At 44.3% G+C, this 23,757-nt stretch overlaps 1 protein-coding gene across 8 annotated transcripts in view; it reads right to left on the bottom strand.

Moving 5' to 3' along the window:
• The window catches only part of DISC1 (DISC1 scaffold protein), a 411,890-nt gene that overhangs the window by 149,131 nt on the left and 239,002 nt on the right, over positions 1 to 23,757 (bottom strand). The window contains exon 10 of one of the 8 annotated variants that reach the window (XM_030935643.1): positions 2,276 to 2,500. The exons of 5 other annotated variants lie outside the window; for them this stretch is intronic. In XM_030935643.1, the coding sequence (XP_030791503.1) occupies positions 2,475 to 2,500 (26 nt within the window). In that variant the 3' untranslated portion in view covers positions 2,276 to 2,474. Of the gene's footprint in view, positions 1 to 2,275; positions 2,501 to 5,631; positions 5,704 to 18,760; positions 18,892 to 23,757 lie in introns of those variants that run through there. 2 more of the 8 variants (XM_030935645.1, XM_030935642.1) reach the window with 2 other exon arrangements.

Here is a 23,757-nt window from a genome sequence, read left to right as displayed (position 1 = left end):
ATGGGGTCAAACAACTCACCTGATTGGCTGACTCAGGAAACACCTGCAAAGATACCTGTGAAACCTCTGTTGAGCTAAGGCTGGAGTCTGCATTGTAGAAAGTGAAGGCTGCCGGTTATGGCTCCTTCTCAAACATGGAATCTGTCCACAGATCTATCCAAGACCACATGGATCTGTGTGGTGCTTTCTACCAGGAAGAAATAGTCCGGTGGGTATAATGTACTTTTTTAAATAATGCTATCTTGACCCAGTTCTGAGGCCCTAGCTAAAGGCCAATAGAACAGCAGGTGACACCCACACCTCCCAACAACCCCTCTTATTGGGATCTTACACTTAGGACCACTATCCCCTGCCCTAATCACCCCAGACCAGGTACCAAACAGCTAGGGGCAGCCCCTATAGCCCACTGGAATTATTCAAACTAGTCAGTCCTCAGTGGGCTTGCTCTCAGCATTCCTTCCTGCAGAAACCACAGTAAAGTCTCTTGCCCACATTTCCCTACTCCCTCTGCCTCCTGACCCACCCTGGTGTTTCCTCACGTGGCATGGCACAGGATCTGTGAGTAATTAACTATGTTTTCAGTGGCAATTGCCTCCTGATCTATTGGTCTTACTCCACCCCAAATATCCTATTAACACTATATGTTAGACCAAGCTTGTCCAACCCAGGGGCTGTAGGCAGCCCAGGATGGCTTTGAATGTGGCCCAACACAAATTCGTAAACTTCCTTAAAATATTATGAGATTTTTTTTTTTTTTTTTTTTTTTTTTTTTGCGATTTTCTTTTTTAGCTCATCGGCTATTGTTAGTGTTAGCGTATTTTACGTGTGGCCCAAGACAATTCTCCTCCTTCCGATGTGGCCCAGGGAAGTCAAAAGATTGAACACTCCTGTTGTAAACAGTAGAAGGCAGGGTTTCGCCTTCTGCCAGAGGACAAGGAAGCAGCAGTGTTCCGTAACTCAGTGGGAGCACGTCTACCCCTCAGTTTCCTAAGGCTTCTGTGCAGCTATCAAACAGATGGTGAGAGACACATGTGCCACGCTTACTCCCACTCTGTCATGGGAGGAAAATGTGAGCATAGCATTAACTATTAAAAAAATTAAAAATGCTGAACACAGCACCCAAAGGAAAAGAACAGGAAACACAATCAGCATGGAGAGAGAATACATTCTCAGGAGGAATGATGGGTAAGTAAGAGATGTATCTAAAATTATGAGGATACGGTATCATTTACTTATCCTTTGTATTGCAATTAAATACACATTACATAAAATTTACCATTTTAAACATTTTAAGTGTACAGCTTATTGGAATCAAGTATACCCACACACTGTTGTGCAACCATCACCACCATCCATCTTCAGAACTTTGTCATCATCTCTAAAACCATCATCTCTAAAACCCAGCACCTACTTTTTTTTTTTTTTTTTTTTTTTTTTTTTTTTTTTTTGAGACGGAGTCTAGCTCTGTCGCCCAGGCTGGAGTGCAGTGACGCGATCTCGGCTCACTGCAAGCTCCGCCTCGCGGGTTTACGCCATTCTGCCTCAGCCTCCCGAGTAGCTGGGACTACAGGCGCCCGCCATCTCGCCCAGCTAGTTTTTTGTATTTTTTAGTAGAGACGGGGTTTCACCGTGTAGACCAGGATGGTCTCGATCTCCTGACCTCATGATCCACCCATCTCGGCCTTCCAGCACCTATTAAACTTAACTCCCCATGCCTCCCTTGCCAGGGCTGGAGCCCCTGGCAGCAAGTATTCTACTTTCTGTTTCTATGTATTTGACTATTCTAGCTATCTCATATAAGTTAAATCATATATAGTGTCATTTTTAAGGAATTTCAAGTACTTAATATTATTCAAAAAATTTTAAAAGCCTCAGTGATGTGCCTTTTCTCTTTGACCTTTATTTTTGCTTTACAAAACTGGATTTCTGCTTGATCAATGCTGCACAGACAATTCCGTATTTTATGTGTGCTCAGTATATGATTTCATAGGATCTTTACTGAAAAAGAAATTTCCATCCCTATATTTCAGCAGTCACTGTGTTGTTTGCTTACCCATAATCAGAGCCATAGAAGGCACAGATTATTCACACATACAGAGTCAAAATATGTAGAGTTTATATTAAAGCTCTGTGCAGCAGAGTAGCAACTACACAACTTATTGCACACCTTGAAAAAATCCATGAGAAAGGAAATAATATTTTTAGCAATTCAAAGAGGAAAAACACTCTCTAAGCACATTCTGGAGTCTAGGAGAAGCAATTTCCCATAACAGCAGTCCCCAAACCCAAGAACTAGAACAACAAATACAGAACAAACCACACCTCCTTTTGGTATTAATCAATTTAATTTTTTTGAGCACAACCCGAATTATAACTACATGTGACAGCAACATTGCTTTTCTAAAAAGCTTTGGGAAAGTAATGTTTGAAAGGAGCTCCTGATATTTGTCACAATTGAAGTCATCAACTTCAGCTCACATAGTGTCTTCTTTGACATCCCCTACATGTTTTACAGAGAGAGAGACAGAGAGAGAGAGAATAAGGGCAGTAGATGAGAAGATGAAAAACAAGAGGCAGAGAACTGTGTAGACTGAAGCGTGTGGTAAGAAGAGCTCTAGATTGAGCGTCAGAAAGTCAGCATCTGAGATCCAGTGCGATCACTCACTCAGTGAGTGCAGCCAGGCCCCTTTACCTCTCAGGGTCTCCAGTCCCTCAACTGTAAAACTGGGAAAGGTGCCCTAAAGAGTCCAGAAACAGATTAAATCTCTCCTTATCTAAAAGAAAAACTTGTCATTCAATCGCCAAACATACTATCTGGTCGCTTTCAATAAGCAGTGACGTTTGCTGTTTTATCACACTAGCGATGATTGGAAAATGATACTCTACATATAAAATACTTTCTTCTCTGGCTTCAGTTTTCCTGTCACACTCGATGTTCCTCTCAGTTTGATGTTTCTCTACAGCCACAAACACTCTAAGTCTTGCCCAGGCTTCAGTCTCAGTCTGGGTGGCGTGTACCCCATCTCAAAGGTGGCTTGTCCTGCTCATATGCCCATATCATTCCACCTGCATATGGGGACACTGAGGCTGGAATAGGCAAACAGCCATCTAGAGGCAGATACAGAACTCTCCGTTCTTGCTGTTAATTCAGCTGCTTTCTGGCTAGAGACTCCTGGAGGCCTCTACTTACTGAAATCCACAAAATCTACCATCTGAGAGTGTCTTCTTCTGCAGGAAGAGCGCTCAGAACACCAGGAAAATGGCCTCAGTGCCCCCAGGAGCCAAGGTGGAAACATTTCTCCCATTCGAGATGCAGGGCTGCTCAGCCTCCCTCAAAGGATTGCATAAGGAGATGTGGGGCTACAGGACTGCAGCAAGCTGGCTTCACCTGGAATTCTATCTTTTAAATCAAAACTCAAGGGAAAATGCCCAGGAAGAAGAAAGAAACATCCTCTGGGTCCCTGAACAGGAGGGTGGGTCGCCCAAGGGCATAGGTGCTCAGCAGCAGCGGCCCCGTGGATGGGGGCACTGGGGTGGGCACTCTTTTTTTTTTTTTTTTTTTTTTTTTGAGACAGAGTCTCACTCTGTCGCCCAGGCTGGAGTGCAGAGGCACGATCTCGGCTCACTGCAAGCTCCGCCTCCCAGCTTTATGCCTTTCTCCCACCTCAGCCTCCCAAGTAGCTGGGACTACAGGCGCCTGCCACCACGCCTGGCTAATTTTGTTTGTGTATTTTTAGTACAGACAGGGTTTCAGCGTGTTAGTCAGGATAGTCTTGATCTCCTGACCTCATGATCCGCCCGCCTCGGCCTCCCAAAGTGCTGGGATTACAGGTGTGAGCCACTGCACCTGGCCTGGGGTGGATACTTTTCTAAGCCTTCTTGGGGATCATCATCTTCCCATGAGACAGGGTTTTCCTAGCACCTCTTGTCTCCCTCCCCTTGCTCTCTTGGCTTGCCTGCTCTGGTATTCAGACCACCCCCACATCCATGCTACCTTCCTATCTGCTGATCATGCAAACAGCCTCTGCCTGAGAGCCCAGGGCCAGCACACCTTTCAGATGCTGTGCAGCTGCCCTTCTTGACTCATAAATCCATCCCTGTCCACTAACGTGTAAGGACTCCCTCAGTACCCTTCCCAGATTGCATTCTGCCACACTGCTTCCCCCAGAAGTAACTATTTTTAGGGGTTTATCACTCCCATCCTGGATTTATCCTTTCCCTTCATATGTATGTGTCCTTAAGAAATATGGAATGCTACTTTGCATATTTTCAAACCAAATAATTGGTCTCATACTGTGGGCATTCTTCTGGAACTTGCTTTGCTCACTGACATGATGAGATTATAAGAGATTTATCCATACTGGTGTGTGTAGCTGTAGCTCACTCACTTTCACAACTGTATAGTGTTTTGTTATTGTAATTCACTTATTCATAAAATAAATACTCCAAGAATCACACAAGGAATCATTCACCTTTAAAGTTAAAGAGCCTAAAATTGGAATGAAGCAAATAGTAGTTGTCAATCCCTGCTTTATTTTCCCCACTTCCTTGAACCAATTTGATGTTGGGTAATTAGTTTAAATCCTCAGCAAATTCAGTTATGTTCATTTCTGGAGTGATAACTTATAAATAATCCCATGTTTTAAACAACAGAAACAAGTTTTTGTAGTAGAACACAGAAAACTGGACTAATGTCCAGGTCGTAACTGTCCAGTCCTGTAGACTTAATGGTATAACTCACAAGTTTGGGAGAAAAGTGTGGGGATAGGGATTATACATCCATCTAAAGTATGCACCAGGATTCAGATATTCTACAAAAGAAACTCTTTACGTGAATGGAGCAAATCCATCTGTCTATGAATAAAATAGCCCAGTCTGGCACCTTATGTTCATCCTTCCACCTTCAAATGGAAAAGAACAAGTCAACACTATATAACTCCTTGGTGCCAGGGAGAACAGAGGTTGGCAAGTGAAGAAGTCAAGGCACTAGGATAAACGGGAAAATGGGAGCCACAGAAGAAGCCAACACTTTGAAGACATGGCTAGTCCATCTGTCTTTAAGAGTTGCTTCAAGAAGGAACCAGCTGTCTGATATTGGAGAAAGCAGAATAATAACTTGCACTTAAAATAAAATTGTATTAGCAAGTAGTCAGATCTGGGCCGGGCACAGTGGCTCACGCCTATAATCCCAGCACGTGGGAGGCTGAGGTGGGTGGACCACGAGGTCAAGAGATCGAGACCATCCTGGCCAACGTGGTGAAATTCTGTATCTACTAAAAACACAAAAATTAGCTGGGCATGGTGGTGCACACCTACAGTCCCAGCTACTCGGGAGGCTGAGGCTGGAGAATCGCTTGAACTCGGGAGGTAGAGCTTGCACTGAGCTGAGATGGTGCCCCTGCACTCCAGCCTAGGTGACAGAGTGAGACTCCATCTCAAAAAAAAAAAAAAAAAAAAAGAAAGAAAGTAGTCAGGTCTGTTCTGTTTTGCTTATTTCCAAATCATACTCAATGTCTTCATCCTGTTTTATTGGATTTTGGAGTTGAGCACTGAGTATTTCAAATCATTTTGTAAAACTTACCACCAAGGGACAAAGTAACAAAACCTTAAGGAGAAGCACATACTGTTTGTATTCCATAAGACACACGTCTGCAGATACATGTGCAAACTGGACGGATTCAATTCAGCGATGGTATTTAGAGCCTGGGGGAAGGAGGAGTGAAAAAATGGCATTTCAGTTGCCCACAATGTATGTCTTTCCTTATTCAAAACTCAGACATGTTTTTCTTTCATGGAAATTCTTTCCTTAACAACTAACCTCACCTGGGACTTTATATCCACAGAAACTACCCAAGAGTTTTGAAGATTTACCACTAGCAAACCATAGAGAGGAAGCCATGTCAATATTATTTAATAAGTAAAATCACTATGACGTTATTACTCATTGCTATAGGGGAGTGCTATGGTTTCAATGTGTTCCCAAAGTTTATGTGTTGGAAATCTGATCCCAATGTGGCAGTGTTAGGAGGTGGGGCCTCATGGGAGGTGTTTGGGTCATGGGGGCACCACACTCTAGAATGGATTAATGCCGTTGCTGTGGGAGGGGATTCATTAGAAAAAGACCAGTTTGGCTCCCCCTTGCTTGCTTTCTCTTGCGCTCTCTGCCTTTCCACCTTCTGCCATGGCATGATGCAACAAGAGGCCCTCTGTTGAGCCGGCCCTTGATCTTGAACTTCCCAGTCTCCAGAAGGATGAGGAAATATGTTTCTGCTCTTTATAAATTACCAAATCTATGGTGTTCTGTAATGGCCACAGGAAACACAGAGAACAGGACAAGTGAGTAGGAATCATTTGATCTTGCAGTCTTAGCTCCTGCTTTTAGCTCAAGCTCCCTACAGTTCTTCCTCTTGCTACCACCACTTTCTCAACTTCCTCCCCTTTTCCCACTGCCACCACAGACACTATTAGAAAGAAAATTCCTCAGAGTCTCATTCATAAAATGCATATCCAAAGGACTGACACACAGACTGGTTCAGAAGAGATTCAGAAAATAGTGAAACAAACTGCAGACGCAATCCCAGACTACCCACACAAAGGCAGTCGCATGAGAAGGTACTTGAAGGAGGGGAGCCTGGATTTAACCCTGTGATCTTCAGCTGAGGCTTTCATTGCCTGGCTGGGTTGCTTCGAATCTACATCGGGCTTGAAATATCTGGCTTCACATTTTCAGGCAGACAATAATGATCACAGGAGTATTGTGGGAACTTACTCCCCTACCACACTCCTTCCCTCTCTCTTATCTCCATAGCTCAAAAATGCTAAAACTATAAACTATGATTCAGCGTTCAAAACTTCTGTGGTCCCGTCATAATAACAGAGGGTCGGACACTAGGGGCAAGAGAGAAAATCCAATTAATCCTTCCCCCATGGGCAAACAACCTTATCAGATATTTTCCTTTAGCCCTAGCAGAAGTTTTGCGTGAGAGATCCCACCTGTCATTTTTTCATATGTTTCAGAACAAAATCTCTGAGGCAGCATTTTTATTTTAACTCGGATGTAAGTTTTATTAAAAATGCCTGTTATGACCAGCTGGTGTCAAACTGCTAGTTTGCTAACTAAACATCAGCTGAAGAGGCTGCCTTTCCCTCTGTTTCATGAAAATGAGCATGGTGAACTATTAATAACAACTTCTAAAGCCACTTGGCCATGGATCAGGTGGACCACGGAAGGCCAAAAAATCCTGGGGGAGACAGAAGAGAGGAGGGGACAAAGGAAAGCCTCTCCTCATATATTCCTGCACTAAATGCATTCTTTCCCCCATCCCAGGTTAATTCCTCCTGTACACCGGATCACACAAAGACAGGACCCAGATTATATTCTCGTTTTCTTTCTTTCTTTCTTTCTTTTTCCAACTTTTATTTTAGGTTTGGAGGTCTATGTAGGAATTTGTTACGTGGGTAATTGTCATGTCATGAAGGTTTGGTGTACAGGTCATTTCGTCAGCCAGGTAACAAGAATAGTGCCTTATGGGTGGTTTTTCAATCCTCACCCTCCTCCCACCCTCCAACCTCAAGTAGGCCTCAGTGTCTATTGTTCTTATACACCCGAAGGAAGATAAATTGTTCTATCATAAAGACACACGCACGTGTATGTTCATTGCAGCACTATTCACAGTAGTAACAAAGACATGAAATCAACCTAAATGCCCATCAATGGGCAGACTGGATAAAGAAAATGTGGTACAAATACACCATGGTATACTACACAGCCACACACACACACAAAGAATGAAATCATTTCCTTTCTAACTACATGGATAGAGCTGGAAGCCATTATCCTAAGCAAATGAATGCAGTAACAGAAAAACAAATACTGCATGTTCTCGCTTATAAGTGGGAGCTAAACATTGAGTACACATGGATTTTCTGATTTTCCCGTTATCGTATTTGTTATATTGGCATAACAAATGTTTTCAAATACCAACAGTGAGTCAGATGCAAAATTGTCCAAAAAAGAGCTGGGTTGTCTCACACTCGGAGGTTGTTTCTGCAGAGCAGGACCGTCAGTCCCCGTGAAGTGCACCATCACCCCACACTGAGTGGCCGGGTACTGTATGTGGAACGCAGCTGCTGCACCCCAAAGGAGATGATTCTCATCTCTCAAAACTTTGATCTTGAATGTGAACTGCCATTCCCCTGCCACCCATCCTGGGCAAGGGACCCTCACGATTTGACATGTCAGACCACCAGGCATGTCATTTATTTAGCTGGCCATCTTTCATTGGCATTCCGACGCTTCCTCCACAGTAAGAAGCCCCTCTTACTTCTGATGGGCTCTCAGGTGAGGCTGGCAGAATTCTGGAATTCACAAGCAAGGTGGCTAACCCTGAACACATCATGTTTCTCCTGCACCTGATCCTTTTCCTCTATCCTACCCTCCGTCGACGGCACCATCCCCATGTAGTCAGAGAAGCCAGCAAGTGAGACTCATCCTGAAATCTTCATCCTTACTCTGAATTTCTCTCGCCAGCTCTCGCCAGCTCTCGCCAGGCCCTGGGCTCCCTGCCTGTGGCCTCACCTGCTCTAACCTGCACCCAGCTGCCCAGCGGAAGTCTGACAATATGACCTCCCACCTTGCTGAGACCAACAGTGGCCCCTTGAGGCCTTCAGGAGAAAGCTCTTTGGCTTGGCACACAGACTCCTCATATGGGACCCAGCACCTGGCGACTCAATGCCTCCCCTCTGACCTGCCCCAGATGGCCACCCACCCACACCAACCTCATCACAAGCCCCTGCGCAACAGCTGGCACCGTTCCTTTCACCAGGCCAGCCCCTCTCCACATCACTACCACTTACCTACGGGAATGCGAGCTCCTGAGGGAAGGGGTTGGTGGGGGAAGGGTTGGGTTTTTTGTTCATTGCTGAATTTCCTACACCTAGAACATTTCTAGGTACATATTAGTAGAAATCCAGTTAATATTATAAAGAGAATGAAGAATGAATGGACGGTTATTCAAGACCCAGATTAAGTATCATTTTTCTCTTGGGAGCATTTCTTGATTCCCCTTATTAATCTCAACAACCAAATCTGTTGCCCTTTGTACATCTCTTCCTGCCCACATCAGCAGTGGACGCCTGTCTTGTAGCATCTGTGGCTCCGTGCTATGACTGCTCCCATGGGTCTACAGCACTGAGCGATGCATGAGCCTCTTGGGAGCAGAACTGTCTTATGCCTGTGCTTGTACTCTCTCCAACCCCCACCCGTTCCTTCCTCTCCTACATATCTGATACCAACAACCAGGTGCCCAGACCTGTATCCTGTGTGTCACAGACATCCCTATACGCCCCTCATTACACACAGTGATGAACACATAAGACTGTCCACACATTTCAGGCCATTCCGCGTTCACACCTAGATAAGGAACTTTTTGCCCTGGCTAATCGCAGCCCGACTTCCAAGGGCAGGTCCAAATGCAGGCCATTCATTTGACTCTGTGCTGCAAACCTGACTAGGGACAGTGATTAAACCTTTCTCACCTAAAACCTTAAAAACCCTTTCATTGCACAGACAGCAAATAAGGTACAAATTATAACGTGCAGGTACGGTAGCATGATGCAACATGATACACATTATGTTTCGTAACTAATACATTTTGTTGATTCAAATGACACCCGGAGGATTTATGTAAGCAGAAGTGAGACAAAGAGACCAATAAGCGCAGTGTGAAATAAACTGCTGAGGTGTGGGAAAGAAAAATCAAACATATTTTCCCTGAAAGATTTCCAAATCTAATTCCTGTCGACTATGTTTCTCTCTTTTTTGTGCCTGAATGAATGAGACAGGATTGAGGGGATTCTGGAGATCACCTCATTTGAGATGACAGGAAACATCGCCGTGTTACAGCTGAAAGAAGGATGCTCCTTTACCTGGCCATTTCTCGTGGCTCCAGGGAATATTTAGAGATTATCTCTTCCCTTGCTGTAGGGACCCTGAGTACCAGTGCTGCAAATAAATCAGCCTGAGATGGCAAGAATAGTGCATTCACCCAAAAGTTCGCCGTTAAACATCACTATGCCCATATTTACTGTCTAGCTAATCTGTGCCCGCAAAGCCTGAGAGAAGAGCCAAGTCCTCCTGTGGCTGCTGTGCCCTGGGCCCACAGCAGGGAGGAGTGGAGACAGGCTGGTAAGCCTGGGCGCAGACCCTAAATCTCTACCGACCAAGCATGTGACCTCAAGAAAGTTCCTTTATGCTCCTGAGTCTCAGATGCTCATCAGCCAAGTAGGGTGGCAAATCAGACCTGCGCAGACTGTTGTAAGGGCTAGATGTGAACTTGCAAGGACATGGCACACAGTGAATGAGAGTGATGATTATTGTCATGTTCTTGCTCCAAATTTTCTGGGTGTTCAGAAGCCTCGTGTGATGAGAACATTTTCACTGGCTCTGGAAACTTTGACTGATCAGCATGGTTGCCAGAATGAGACACAAAATGGACACTAGTTAGAGTCACCTGCCCCAGTGCATGGTGAAGGAAGGGGAAGTGCTGGTCCTGAAGCAGGACCCTGGCTGGGAGAGGGAATGGGCTGAATTGTGTCACCCCTCCATAAAAGGTCTGCTGCAGTCCTTAACCCCCAGCACTTCAGAATGGAACTTATGTGGGCATAGGTCTCTACAGAGGTAATCAGAGTTCAAATGGGATCATTAGATTGGGCCCTAATCCAATAGGATGGGGGTTCTAATGAAAAGGAGAAATTTGGACACTAATACAGACACAGAGGGAAGACCATGAGAAGAGACAGAGGGAGAAGACGACCACCTACAAGCCAAGGAGAGAGGCCTGGAACAGATCCTTCTCTAGAGCTCTGCAATCTTGCCAATGCCTTGGTCTCAGACTTCTAACCTCTACGACAGTGAGACAATGCGTGTCTGTTCTTTAAGCCACTCGGTTTGTAACCACTCGGTCTTTGGTTACGGCAGCTCGAGCACACCAATGCAGAGGCCCTGTTGCCAGGGAAAGTCCACTCTTGGCCACTGTGATGCCCTGCAGCAGACACCAAGGAATCTCTCTTCTCTTGCCCACAGCATCGTGTTGAAACCATCCCTATAAACTTTTTTAAAATAAAGTTTGTCAGGGAAGAAAGAGAGGGGAGAAAGGAAAATAAACCCAGCTTGCAGCACACTCAGCATTAATCATGAGGCCAGCCTGTGCTCCAACCCCTTCCTCAGAGTTGTTTGCTGCCTACTGTCTTGGAATCACATAGACCCTAGATCACAGTTCCCCTTAACTGCTCTATTGATAACACCTTGAACATCATGAAACGTTACGTTTTTCCTTTGAGATATTCCTTCAGGTACTGCATTCTGAGGAAACGGCTGACTCAGCTGGTCTGAGGGACCCCTTAGGAGCTGACCCACCCAAGATTATAGTTTCCACATCCCGATGATTTCACCCCCTCCCACCTTGCCTTGCTCTCCATGATACCCCTAAAAACTCCAGCCCAGAACAACTTGGGAAGATGGATTGGAAGGTCTCCTCCCTTCTCTACTCAGTGCCCACTGACCTTTAACTCTTTTTCTGCTGCAGATCCTGCTGTCTCCATGTAATGGGTCTATTATTGTGCAGTGGGCATACAAACCTGTCGGTCCTATAACAGCATTATCACCTCTGCCCTACAAATAAACACATGCCTAAGAAGTTTTAACTTGAAATAAAATCAAGAGCAAAAATTTTTTAAGTATCCAAACTTTAATTTGAATAACTGCTCTCAAACTAAGAAATAATAAAATGAGACATTCTTCTCACTACTCTCAACCCAGGTGACATTTCCTCATTGCCTTAGTCCGGTTTTTATTGCTATCACAGAATACCTGAAACTGAGTAATTTATAAAGAAAAGGAATTTATTTCCTACAGTTACGGAGGTTGAAAAGTCGAAGGTCAAGGGGCAGGCATCTGGTGAGAGCCTTCTTGCTGTTGGTGATGCTGTAGAGTCTCATGGTAGCACATGGTGAGAGGGCCAAGCATGCTAATGTACTACATTCAGGTCTCTCTTCCTTTTATTATAAAGCCACCAGTCCCACTTACATGATAACCCATTAACTCATTAATCCATGAATAGATTAATCCACTCATAAAAGCAAAGCACTCATGATCCAACCACCTCTTAAATGCCCCACCTCTCAATACTGCCACATTGGGGATTAAATTTCAACATGAGTTTTGGAAGGCACAAACATTCAAACCATTATACTCACCCATGTTGCTACAATGACTCTCCAGTTTGAATGTCCACTGGGATTTCACTCTGAGTCCAGACCTATGTATCTAATTGCTTCCTTGATTCCCACTTGGACATCACTAATGCACCTCAAATTATGTATTCTTAATGCACTAGAATTATGATCCACACCTCCCCATCTCTGATCCATCTCCAGAGTTCAAACACTACCATCTAACCAATCATAGACCACCCATCTGTTTCCTGCCTATGTCTTGAACAGGGTCATTCTCGTCATCTCTCCCCTCTCCTGCCCACCATGCCCCCCACCCAAAACATTCCCTGGGCCCATCAGCCATTTCCCCACCCATCTCTCCTGGGTCCATGTACTTCTTTCCATCCTGGCCTTTCCCTGTCTACTGCTTGCCTGACCTACTGTCACAGCCCCCAGAGGTCCTTCCAGGCACTCCTGCCTCTTTAGCCCATTCTCCTCACAGGAGGCCACATGGTCTTTGGAAAGCACAGATCTGATCACAACACTGGCTACAGCAAACCTTCCAAGAGAGCTCTCATGCATTGCTGGTGGGAGTGCAAATTGAAATGGCCACTTTGGAAAACTGCTTGGCAGGATCCATTAGTGCTGAATATATGTATACCTTAAGTCCCAGAAATTCCACTCTTAGAAAAACACCCAAAAGCAGGTGAAATAGAATCACCAAGTAGCTCATAGTACAGTCTGAGCATCCCTAATCTCAAAATCTGAAACGTTCCAAAATTTGAAACTTTTTGAACACTGACATGACACTCAAAGGAAACGCTAATTGGAGCATTTCAGGTTTCAGATTTTCAGATTAAGAATGCTGAACCAGTAAGTACCACATAAATATTTCAAAATCGGAAAAAAAATCAGAAACACTCCTGATCCCAAGCATTTCAGATAAGGGATACTCAACCTGTAGTACTATTCCAAACAGCCAAACACTACCCAAATGTCCACAACAGCAAAACTGATCATTAAATCATGTTCTATTCACACAGGAATCTATGGCTATAAGTAGCAATCTGGATGAGTCTCATGTTGTTGAGTGAAAGAAGGCAGGCACAGAGAATACATATGATATGACTCCCTTTATATAAAGTTTCTAAATGGTCAAAATTAACATAGTGTTGTTACCAGTCAGGGAAGGGTTGCCCTTGGAACATGCTGGGGGCTCAGAAGGGCTATGGGTGACTTTTGGGGGGTTAATAATGTTCTGCTTGTTGATTTGGTTGCATGATGTGTTCACAATGAAATTCACCTAGCTCACCCCTATGGGTGCTTTCTTGGATGTACATTACACTCCAGTAAAAAAGGCATTTAAAAAAAATGACAATGACGTTGACAATTTTCCATTGCCCTTTATATAAAGATGAAAGTCCTTCATTTGCTTCAGGAACCTGCTTGGTCTGGTGCCTGCCTATGTCTTGAACCCCGGGCTACCCCTCTCAGCTGCCCATCTCTGATGACCTCATTGGTCTTTTCTCCATCCCTGGAAGCCAGCAACCCCCTGCGGCCTTGTGGTCTTTGCACAGGTTGCTTGTTTAGATGGTCTGGTGCTCTTTTCTCCCCATCTGTTACTACTGTCCCTTAGATCTGAACTTGTCACTTCCTCAGGACGGCCTCTCTGTGCCCTGACCCTAGCCTGGTCAGGTGCCCCATTTCACACTCTTGTATCTTCCTTCAAGTCACTTGTCACAATTTATAATTACCTGTCTGTGTCTTTAAGTTTTCCTCTCCAACTAGACAATGGGCCATGCAGTCAGAGTGCCTATCTGTCTTGTTCATCATTGTATCTGCAGCACCAAGCCCAGCACCTGCCTGATAGAACATGCTTAATAAATATTAATAAAAGAATGAGCTGTTGTAAGATATCAGTGCCATTTCTTTGCATCAGACATCTCAAAAGACTACTTTCTGAAGTTATGAAGTTTGATTCTTAATGTCTAATTCCTTTCTGCTGCAATTTGAGTTCATTTATCTTCATTTTGCCCTCAGTGAATATGAATTGAGATACTTACCACTCAATTTCCATTTACCATGCACTCTTTTCATACCTTTGAATTTAGCTATTAAGTCATTTTTGATTTTCATCTGTTCAGTCGAAATAAGCTGATTCCATGCACATCAGTCATTCATTCCTATACATCAGTTGTGTTTTTTGTTTTAAATGTAAGCACAACCATGCAAAGTTACATGGAGGAAAAAAACTGATCTGAACAGATATGTTCCACCAATAGGCTGATAGTGGACAGCTGTTCCATACAACCTCATAGAGCATATCTAAAATAATGTTGATACCTAACATCCATTGAACACCATGGGAAGAGGAACCAGAAACTCACAGTACTCAAGTATCAGGTTGACAGTTGGTTAGTAAGAACCAGAAATAGGACTTGAATGCAAGCAGCCTAATCTTCACTTGGTGGGATTACATCAACACTTATGTTTTCCCTCTGCCAACGAGAGAGATAAAAACACAAAATTCTGGATGCATGTATCTTGACTTTTCTTTAAACAGTAAAGGAGCTAAGTCCCATTGTACATTGAATTTAGCCATTACACTTATTATGTTGATTCACTAGTACAACATGACCTTTTTCTCTTGGTACTCAAAACTGTAATAGTGCTTGTCAATAACCTAGGTCAGGAATATATGACAAAGATGTCTGTAGCCATCCGGTAAATTTTCCTGGCTGTACAAGGTTGGACTCTGCAGTATGAAGGTGGCCTCATGTGAGCCACCCCTGAGAATGGTAGGTGTCACAGAGCTCTTGATAAGAAATGAGTCCTCATATTAAACTAAATCTTCCCCTTCTAATTTTTAGTTCTTTACTTGTTGGGGAGATTTCCTTGTGACTGCTGACTTGACCCATTGATCATGTTACCCCAGTCTGCTCTCCCTCCAGAGTGGCCCTTTGGATGGCTATGATATCAGTACTGTTCTGTGGCTCCCATCAGGCCTGTTTCCACCCAGGAGGAACCATTTAGCAGTGGGCACCCTGTACCCACCCTGCCCATTCTCCTAAGCCTTCACTTTACCATTAACCATGAGGGTGGGAGGCAAACAAAAAAGGTGGGAAGGACAAAGTAAGTCCACACATCTGTCACTGAGGCAGCAGCAGAAAAGAATCCGTAATGATTACCCCAGCTGTAGCCTGCCCACCTCTCTTTTGGCTTCAGAGACAGCCTTCTATGGCCCCTGAAAACCAGAAACCCTCTTGAAGCTCATTTGCAGCACTGAATTCTAGGATTCAGGAATGCTAAAACGACTGGAGTGTTCAGACACAAAGCTTTAAAACCCAGATTGCAACTACCATGTGTCAGTGACAATTACACCATTTCTGCAAAAGGCAAGCTTGCTCTGTAAGCTGAAGCCACTGTTGCTACATATTGTTAGGAACCTAAGATGTTAAAAGACATATGAGATGGAAAGGTGTATTAAGCCATTCTTGCATTGCCATAAAGAAATACATGAGGCTGGGTAATGTATTAAAAGAGAGATTTAATTGGTTTATTGTTCTGCAGGCTTTACAGTAAGCATGAGGCTGGCATCTGCTCGGCTTCTGGGGAGGCCTCAGGAAGCTTACATTCATGGCAGAAGGCAAAAAGAGGCCAGGTACATCACATGACAAAAGCAGGAGCAAGAGAGCAAGTGGGGCGGTGCCATACACTGTTAAATGACCAGATCTCGTGAGAACTCACTATCACGAGGACAGTACAATGGGGGGATAGTGCTAAACTATTCAAGAAGGATCCACCCTCATGATCCAATTACTTCCCCCCAGGTCCCCACCTCCAACACTGAAGATTACATTTCAACACGAGATTTGGGCAGGGACACACATCTCAAGTATATCAGAGGGGTCCTTCAGAGCGTCCTTGCTATATTGGGGCTCTCAGGCCTTTTACAGCTCACATTTATCAGTCATTTCCAAACAGAAACCAGATCAAGAGCATTCCTAGGAAGCTGAGTTAATGGGCTACACCACGGTCCCGTTAGCCCATGTGTCCTAGCTGTTCACATACCTTTTGGTATAGTTTGCTTTATCCTTTTTCCCTCTTTTGTTCTCTTTATTTGTGGCCCCATTTCCCAAGCCAAACTGTGCTGGGGAATTGTGAATGATCTAAGTTGGAGTAAGTTGGAAGGAAGGAGAAGAGCAAAGCTAAGCCACACCTGCTCTCACCAGACAGGAGAGTGAAAATGACCATGGAGCCTTGTACTTGGTAATTCAAAGGGAGTACAGTTTAGTTCCATCAAACTAATATGTTTAAATAATGATAGAACCAGATGTGTTAGAGGGCATTTTATAGATCATCTCAGCTCTTTTTCTCATTTACAGATGAGAAAACAGTGAAGTCAAGGCCAGGGAAATGAATTGCCCAAGTACCCAAGGGGTGGTCAATACTGCTCATGATTTCAAACCTTGGTAGGCAGCTGGCCATCCTTGCAGCAGCAGACATTGCCAGAGCACCCAGGCAGCAGGACGAGGAGCCCCCAGCTGGCCGACACTTGGCTGACAAGTGGCCTTCACTCACCAGGGCTGGGGGCTGGTGGCCCATGTACCCACACTCAGCTGACAGGTGGCCTTCACTCACCAGGGCCGGGGGCTGGTGGCTCATGTCCCCACAGGCTCAGCTGCAGAGTCTTCTCTCCCCATGACTGACAGCATCCTGGATCATCTCCTCCAAACTTCACAGCTATAAGTGTTTGTCACAACCTTAATAAAAAATTCAGCTTGCCATAGACAGTGCAGATTTACAAAGATAGAGATTGATTTGTCTATCAGTGTTGATATCCATGGGTTAGACAAGTGAGAGGACAGGATAAGGCTGGTAGAGAACTGGATGGCCACATCCAGATGATGCTCTGCCTGGATCCTGAGGGCTTATGATGTCTGCACTCTAGTTTCTGATGGAGATGGTTTTCATGTCTTCATTGGTGTCTCACTTAATGCTATGGTATGCTTAATAATTCCAATGGTTAATACAGGGTTAAATTGTTTTATCATTTTGAAGCAGAGGACTATGAAAACAAGTGTTTTTTAATGGAAGTGACAAAAATCAACAAGAGAGAGTTAGCAAGTCTTTGGCCAGGCCATGTGTTTGAATATCACTATTTAAGATTATTGGCTAGGCGCGGTGGCTCATGCCTATAATGTCAGCACTTTGGGAGGCCAAGGTGGGTGGATCAGGAGGTCAAGAGATCGAGACCATCCTGGACAACATGGTGAAATCAAGTCTCCACTAAAAAAACTTAAAAAAAAAAATAGCTGGGCGTGGTGGTGTGTGCCTGTAGTCCCAGCTACTTGGGAGGCTGAGGCAGGAGAATCGCTTAAACCCAGGAGGCAGAGGTTGCAGTGAGCCAAGAACGTGCCACTGCACTCCAGCCTGGCAACAGAGCGAGACTTTGTCTCAAAAAAAAAAAAAAAAAAAAAAAAAAAAAAAAAAAAAAAAAAAAAAAAAAGATTATTTAAGGCCAGATGCAGTAGCTCACACCTGTAATCCCAGCACTTTGGGAGGCCGACAGGCAGGCAGATCACCTAAGGTCAGGAGTTCAAGACAAGCCTGGCCAACAAAGTGAAACTCCATCTCTACCAAAAATATAAAAAATAGCTGGGCATGGTGGTGCATGCCTGTAGTCCCAGCTACTCGGAGGCTGAGGCAGGAGAATTGCTTGAACCCGGGAGGCAGAGTTTGCAGTGAGCCGAGATCACGTCACTGCACTTCAGCCTTCAGCCTGGGCAACAGAGCAAGATTCTGTCTCAAAAAAAAAAAAAAAAAAATTATTTAAGATGCCCTCTTCCAATGAGAGAAGTCATAATTTGGGGATTCCAATTACATTTTCCACACAGAACCCCTCTGACAACTTTCTCTTCTTACAGTCCGTCTCCCATGGCAGTGAAGATCCATGCCTTTTGCAGTTCCTCGGCTCTGCAGGAATGATCTAATTATGAGGTTGAACCCATTTTCCTTGACAGTTGGAAATGTGTCACCTGAATTTTCCTTAACGATATTCCTAACCTGACTTCACATCAGTAAACTTGTCCTTACAATTCCTAAACTTTCCCAACTCGTTTCCTCTTGTGAGTGCACCACCAGATTTTATAAGTACTCTATTCACTTTGGTTTTCAAATCACTAATTGGTCCCTTGTATAAGACCCAATGCTATGGAATGCAGCGGAGGGACATACGAAGGGGCGCCAGTCGAAGGACATCATAGAAAGGGGCTGAAACACAAGTCTTTTGACTGCTATCAGGCTGAAGTCCGCTTTGCTTCTGATCTGCAGCCCTACTATAAATCGTTGACCTCTTCATGGCTTTGAAACGGAGATTAGTAGCCTCGCATGATCCTCTTCTGCCTCTTTTACCGGGCCACTGATGGGAAAGACTCCCAAATCTTTCACAGTGACTCAGTATCAGATAATGGGTTTGTTCTTCCCAAGGTCTCCTTAATGTGGCCACTTTACAACAGAAGATCATGTCAGAAATCTGGGCGCAGAGTCGGTGCTTGTGAGATTAGGCCCTGGAGGTGAAGGTCATTGCAGGGCTGCATAGAAAGGATCTCAGGCCTCCCACCATCTTCTTCCACTGCAATGTCTTCTTCGTGGAATAGACAAACTGCTGACGGATGCCTGGAATACATCTTTATATGAGGTAGTGGGAAGCTACATGCAACCGGAGATTATTGCAGAATGCAAAAGGAAAAATTAAAACTGAAAGTGTATGTCAGAGCCAATTTCTTAAATAATGGCTTATCTGGGGTAAAAGGAGCCTGCCTCTGAAATATGCACTTGTCTTGAAAACAGGCAGGCACCCTAACAATAGATCAGGTATGGAAAACAAGTTGAGTGGATGAGTAATTTAATGAGAATTTTCTTCAACTGGTTTCCAAAGCATTGTGAAGACTGTGTGCCTGTCATCTGGATTGGTTTAAAATAAAACTCAGTTGGTTTTTTTTTTTAAGAACAGATGGAAAGAGGGACACAAAGGCAAACAGTATGCAAACAACAGCAGAATTTCAAACAGGAGTGGGTAAAGAAATGGAAAATAAACAGAAGTCTAGGAAACAGCTACAGCTTCAGTCCTAGAAAGGCATTTTCCAAACTATGATGTAGACACTTTAAAGCTGAAGAATCTCTGCGACTCCGTCTGCAGCCGAAGCATCAGACTGTGGGGTCTTTTAGGGACCCAGAGAGCGCAGGTATCACTAGATCAGCGTTGGACTTTCAGGACATTTGGTTTCATTAAATCAGTAAAAGGAGTTACGAGTACTAAGAAAGTTTTCAAGCAAATGGAGAGAAATAACCTTACAAAAGAACCACATGACACGTACATTTTTTTCATTACTAAGATGGGAGATTAAAAAAAAAACAAAGAATGAAAGAAAGCCAATGTTGAAGGGACTGAGTGATCAAGTACTGAAGTGAAAGTTCTCGTTTTTGAGATAGAGGTATTGATCTGCCCAATCACATCCCTGCACCTCGAATGCATCAGGCTATCTTCACGCTGTTCACCAACTGAAGGCTTCCTGCCGCTGCCCACAGAACTGTCCTAGTGCAGAGTCCCCTAGAGAAAGCCAGAAGAAGTCCAGGTGTCCGCTCTGGTAGAGAGCTGGGACTCTCCAGTCTCTGAAGGTGAATTGAGCGCACACAGTCCATGGCTCTCCTTTGAATTACGACAGGTGAGACAGAGACCAGAAAGAGTTGTTGGGAAATGCCACATGCAGGATCTGGCCAGGGTGCCACCGAGCGGCCCTGGAAACATTTTAGAGCTGGTCTCACCACCCCTGACCCCACACACCACACATACCACACACACGCACCCCGAAAGCAAATCCAAACATTATAGAGACCCAGAGGCTGCTGGAAAATCACACCCTCCACAGACAGGCACACATGAGAGGCCGCAATTTAGGGTGGACTGACTTCCTTTAAGACAGAAGATAAAGAGGTGGAGATTAACACACGGTTGGCTAACTATGGTAGAACCCGCTAAGAGGGTTGTCTATACTTGAACTTCAGGAATAAAAGCCACCCGCCACAGATCGTTTGAATTCAACTGCACTTCCACCATCAATGGGACAATTCTAGTCAAAGAGAACACGCTCTTAGCACTATGGGCAGAAGAGGGTGTAGCTATGTTCACTGTTGGTGCCGTCCAAAGAAATGTATTAATTAAAGTAAGGATAATTGTGATACTCCCCCAAACCACTTCCCTATCCTTCTCCCTCTGCCTAGAATGGGTCTCTTCCCTCTAGAAATACCCAGAACCTTCTATTCTCTCTTCCCACATTAGGTGTTGCCCTCGAAACCTGCCTACACTCTGAGGAGAGAACGGCGACTAACAGGCAATGCTCTGCAAAGTGTATATGCATTTATAGCCTAGTCCAAAAGGAGTCTGTGACTCTAGACTTTCCAGCACCAACCAACAAGAAAGGGAACATCACAAGGCCCCGGGCTTGCTGCATCAATGAGTGCTGTCAGCTTTGAAGCTCCTTTGAGAAGCAGAGACCTGCACACAGCATCTGCCCTGTTCCACACAGGTCCAGCCCCCACCACATTCCCAACAGTGCACCCCCAATAGGTGGAAGAAGAAAAATGCTGGGTACATACTACAAAACTGAGATTCCCATTTATTCTCAGAAAGTGCACTACTAGAGCAAAATTCAAGTCATGATCGTTCGAAAATCAGATAACTTTGCAGAAAATATTTATTCTTTAAAATATAATCTAAATTAGTTTTTAAATTAAGTCATGTCACCAGGCATATCTCAGTTTATGGAGGAAATTACAACAGCATAATAATTTTGGAAGGAAACACTAATGGCTAATCTCTAAAAATAGAGTTTGTAATAGGTTAATAGGCTGGCAACAGTGATGATACGTCTAATATTCTTGTTTGTCTTCTTGACCATGTTTTGAGGGCTTTCTAGGGGGCTGTCGATCTCCCAGACCCCTAACATACCACAGTTCATGCTGCACTGATCAAGCTGAAGCCTCATGAAAACTGATGCAGCCACAGCTGGGCAGCACACCCTGGTCCAGCCGCCTTCCCACCATGAGCTCAGGATAACACCAACAGACAGCTCAGGCCCTTCAGAGATGCAGGTCACAAAAGCCAGCACACGTTGGCCGACTGCTTATCACAAGCTACGAATCTATTACACCTGAGATCGTCGGATGCATTCTAGGGAAAAGAGGGGAAGACAGGTATCTCTAATTAGAACCTTTTGCCTAGCTCATCTAAGAAAGGACTTTAAATTGTAGTGGTCCATCAGTTTTACTCTGACCATTTAATTGGATGCCCATGGGGCTCCATGCCCTTATCACTCTGGCCCTTATCTCGCCTTCTTACTAAATAGAGCATATTGGCCTTTGCCTCTTGGTGTCCTGCCTGGGAGTGATGTTCCCATATCAGGAGTTTCTCCTGATGATCCCAGGCAAAATGGTGGCCAAGTGTTCAAACCTCATCTTCTGAGCCTTCCTCACTCTCCCTTTCTTGTATCCTGCCCCACCCTAAGAATTGACCTGTCTCTAGGCCCCCCGTACCCTCAGATCTCCTGTAACCACTGCTTACAGGCTCAAGTAATGCCCCCAGAGGTAGTCCCTTAGCTAGCTTTTTCCTGTTTAAAGTTCAGCTCTGTGTTCTGCTTTTCAGACACGGGCTCTCCCCAGGTCTAAAGGATAGTCTAAATTTTATCTAGGAAAAAATGTGACTGTTGAATAAGGTAAGACCCCTCTCAGGAACCAAGGCCCAAACAATTTCATCTCAAGATCATCACAAAGAGACTCTGCTATGGTTTAGATACTTGGCCCCTCCAAACCTAATGTTCAGATTTGCTCCCCAATGTTTAAGGTGGAGCCCAGTGAGCAGTGTTTGAGGCACAGGTGCAGATCACTCTTGAACAGATTAATACTCTCCCTCAGAGGTGAATGGATTCTCACTCTATTAGTTCCCCCAGAGAGCTTGTTGTTAAGAAATGCCGGGCACCTCCTCCTCTTTCTTGCTTCCTCTCTGGCCAGAGATCACATGGCCAGAGAGGAAGCAAGAGAGAGAGGCCCTCACTAGATGCAGATGCCAGTGTCATGCTTCTTGTACAGCCTATAGAACCATGCACCTAATGAACTTATTTTCTTTATAAATTCCCCAGCCACAATTGTTCCATTATAGCAACACAAAATGGACTAAGACGCTATTCAGTAAGTGGAAATGGATCATCATAAAGGTCTTCATCCTTGTCATCTCTAACACAGGCCTGACTTATATTTTTGTTAAGGGCCATTTTTGCTTTTTGCACTTCACACTCAAGACAACTAGCAAGTCTGTTCCTAAGTTAAATATCTGTGAAGACAAGAGAGGCTCCCCTGTGGTCGTATATCGTTCAGGCATATTCTTCTCTCAAATACAACCATCTGCTTCCTTCATTACTTTTCATTCACTCATTCATTCACTCATTCATTCATTCATTCATTCACTCATCCATTCAATCACTCATTCATTCATTCACTCATTCATTCATTCACTCATTCATTCAAGCAAGTTGATATGTTTGATATGCTGATATGTAGTCTGTGTCCCAGACTGAATGTCTTCAAGATCAGCACTCTCTATCAACCTTCTGAAGCTTCTCATGATGGGTCCGGCAATGTGGCTTCTTCCTCGCATTCAGGGCAGCAGGGTGGGGAGGCAGTACATATCCCTGCTCTTGCCCTGATTATTATTACCCCATGATTGCATTTCCCCATTGCTCCTCTCAAAAATGTATAACTGGTAACTCTTTTTTTCCTTTTTAGACACAGGGCCTTACTCTGTCACACAAGCTGGAGTGCAGTGGCACAATGATAGCTTGCTGAAGCCTCAACTCCTGAGCTTGAGCAATCCGCCTGCCTTAGCCTCCTGAGTGACCAGGACTATGGTTGCTTACCATCATGCCCAGCTAATTATATATATATACATATATATATATATGTGTGTGTGTGTGTATATATATATATATTTTAGAGATGGGGTCTTACTATGTTGCCCAGCCTGGCCTTGAACTCCTAGCCTCAAGTGATCCCCCCGGTCAGCCTCCCAAAGTGTTGAGATTATGGACACGAGCCACTGTGCCTGGCTTGCTGACTCTTTCTAAAGGCCCTAGATTTAATTTCATGTTATCATCTTCTTCACCTCCCTCACAAAGAGAAAATAAATAAATAAAGTTTGATTAGGCTACCAGCTGTTTTGAGGATGCATAAAGGCTGGTCTAAGCACATCCCAGGACTGGAAACTTCCATGACAATGGCCTTGGAGCTCAGTATTGCCTAGCAAAACCACCCTTGAGAAGGAATAAAGAAAGAGATGAAAAAGAAAAGAAAGGAAAACGATGAACGAGGGAAAAAGGAGTTAAGGACAGAGTGGAAAGGAAAGGGGAAATAGACAAAATAAGGACTAAGAGTAAAAACTGGAGACAAGATAGGAAAGCAGAATCTCTTCCGATCTAAAGAGGGGAGAGTGGA

This window comes from Rhinopithecus roxellana, chromosome 8, assembly GCF_007565055.1.
Source record: "Rhinopithecus roxellana isolate Shanxi Qingling chromosome 8, ASM756505v1, whole genome shotgun sequence".
Classification (NCBI taxonomy): Eukaryota; Metazoa; Chordata; class Mammalia; order Primates; family Cercopithecidae; genus Rhinopithecus; species Rhinopithecus roxellana.
Note: the sequence above shows the minus strand (reverse complement) of the source record. Positions and strands in the feature narration are given on the sequence as shown.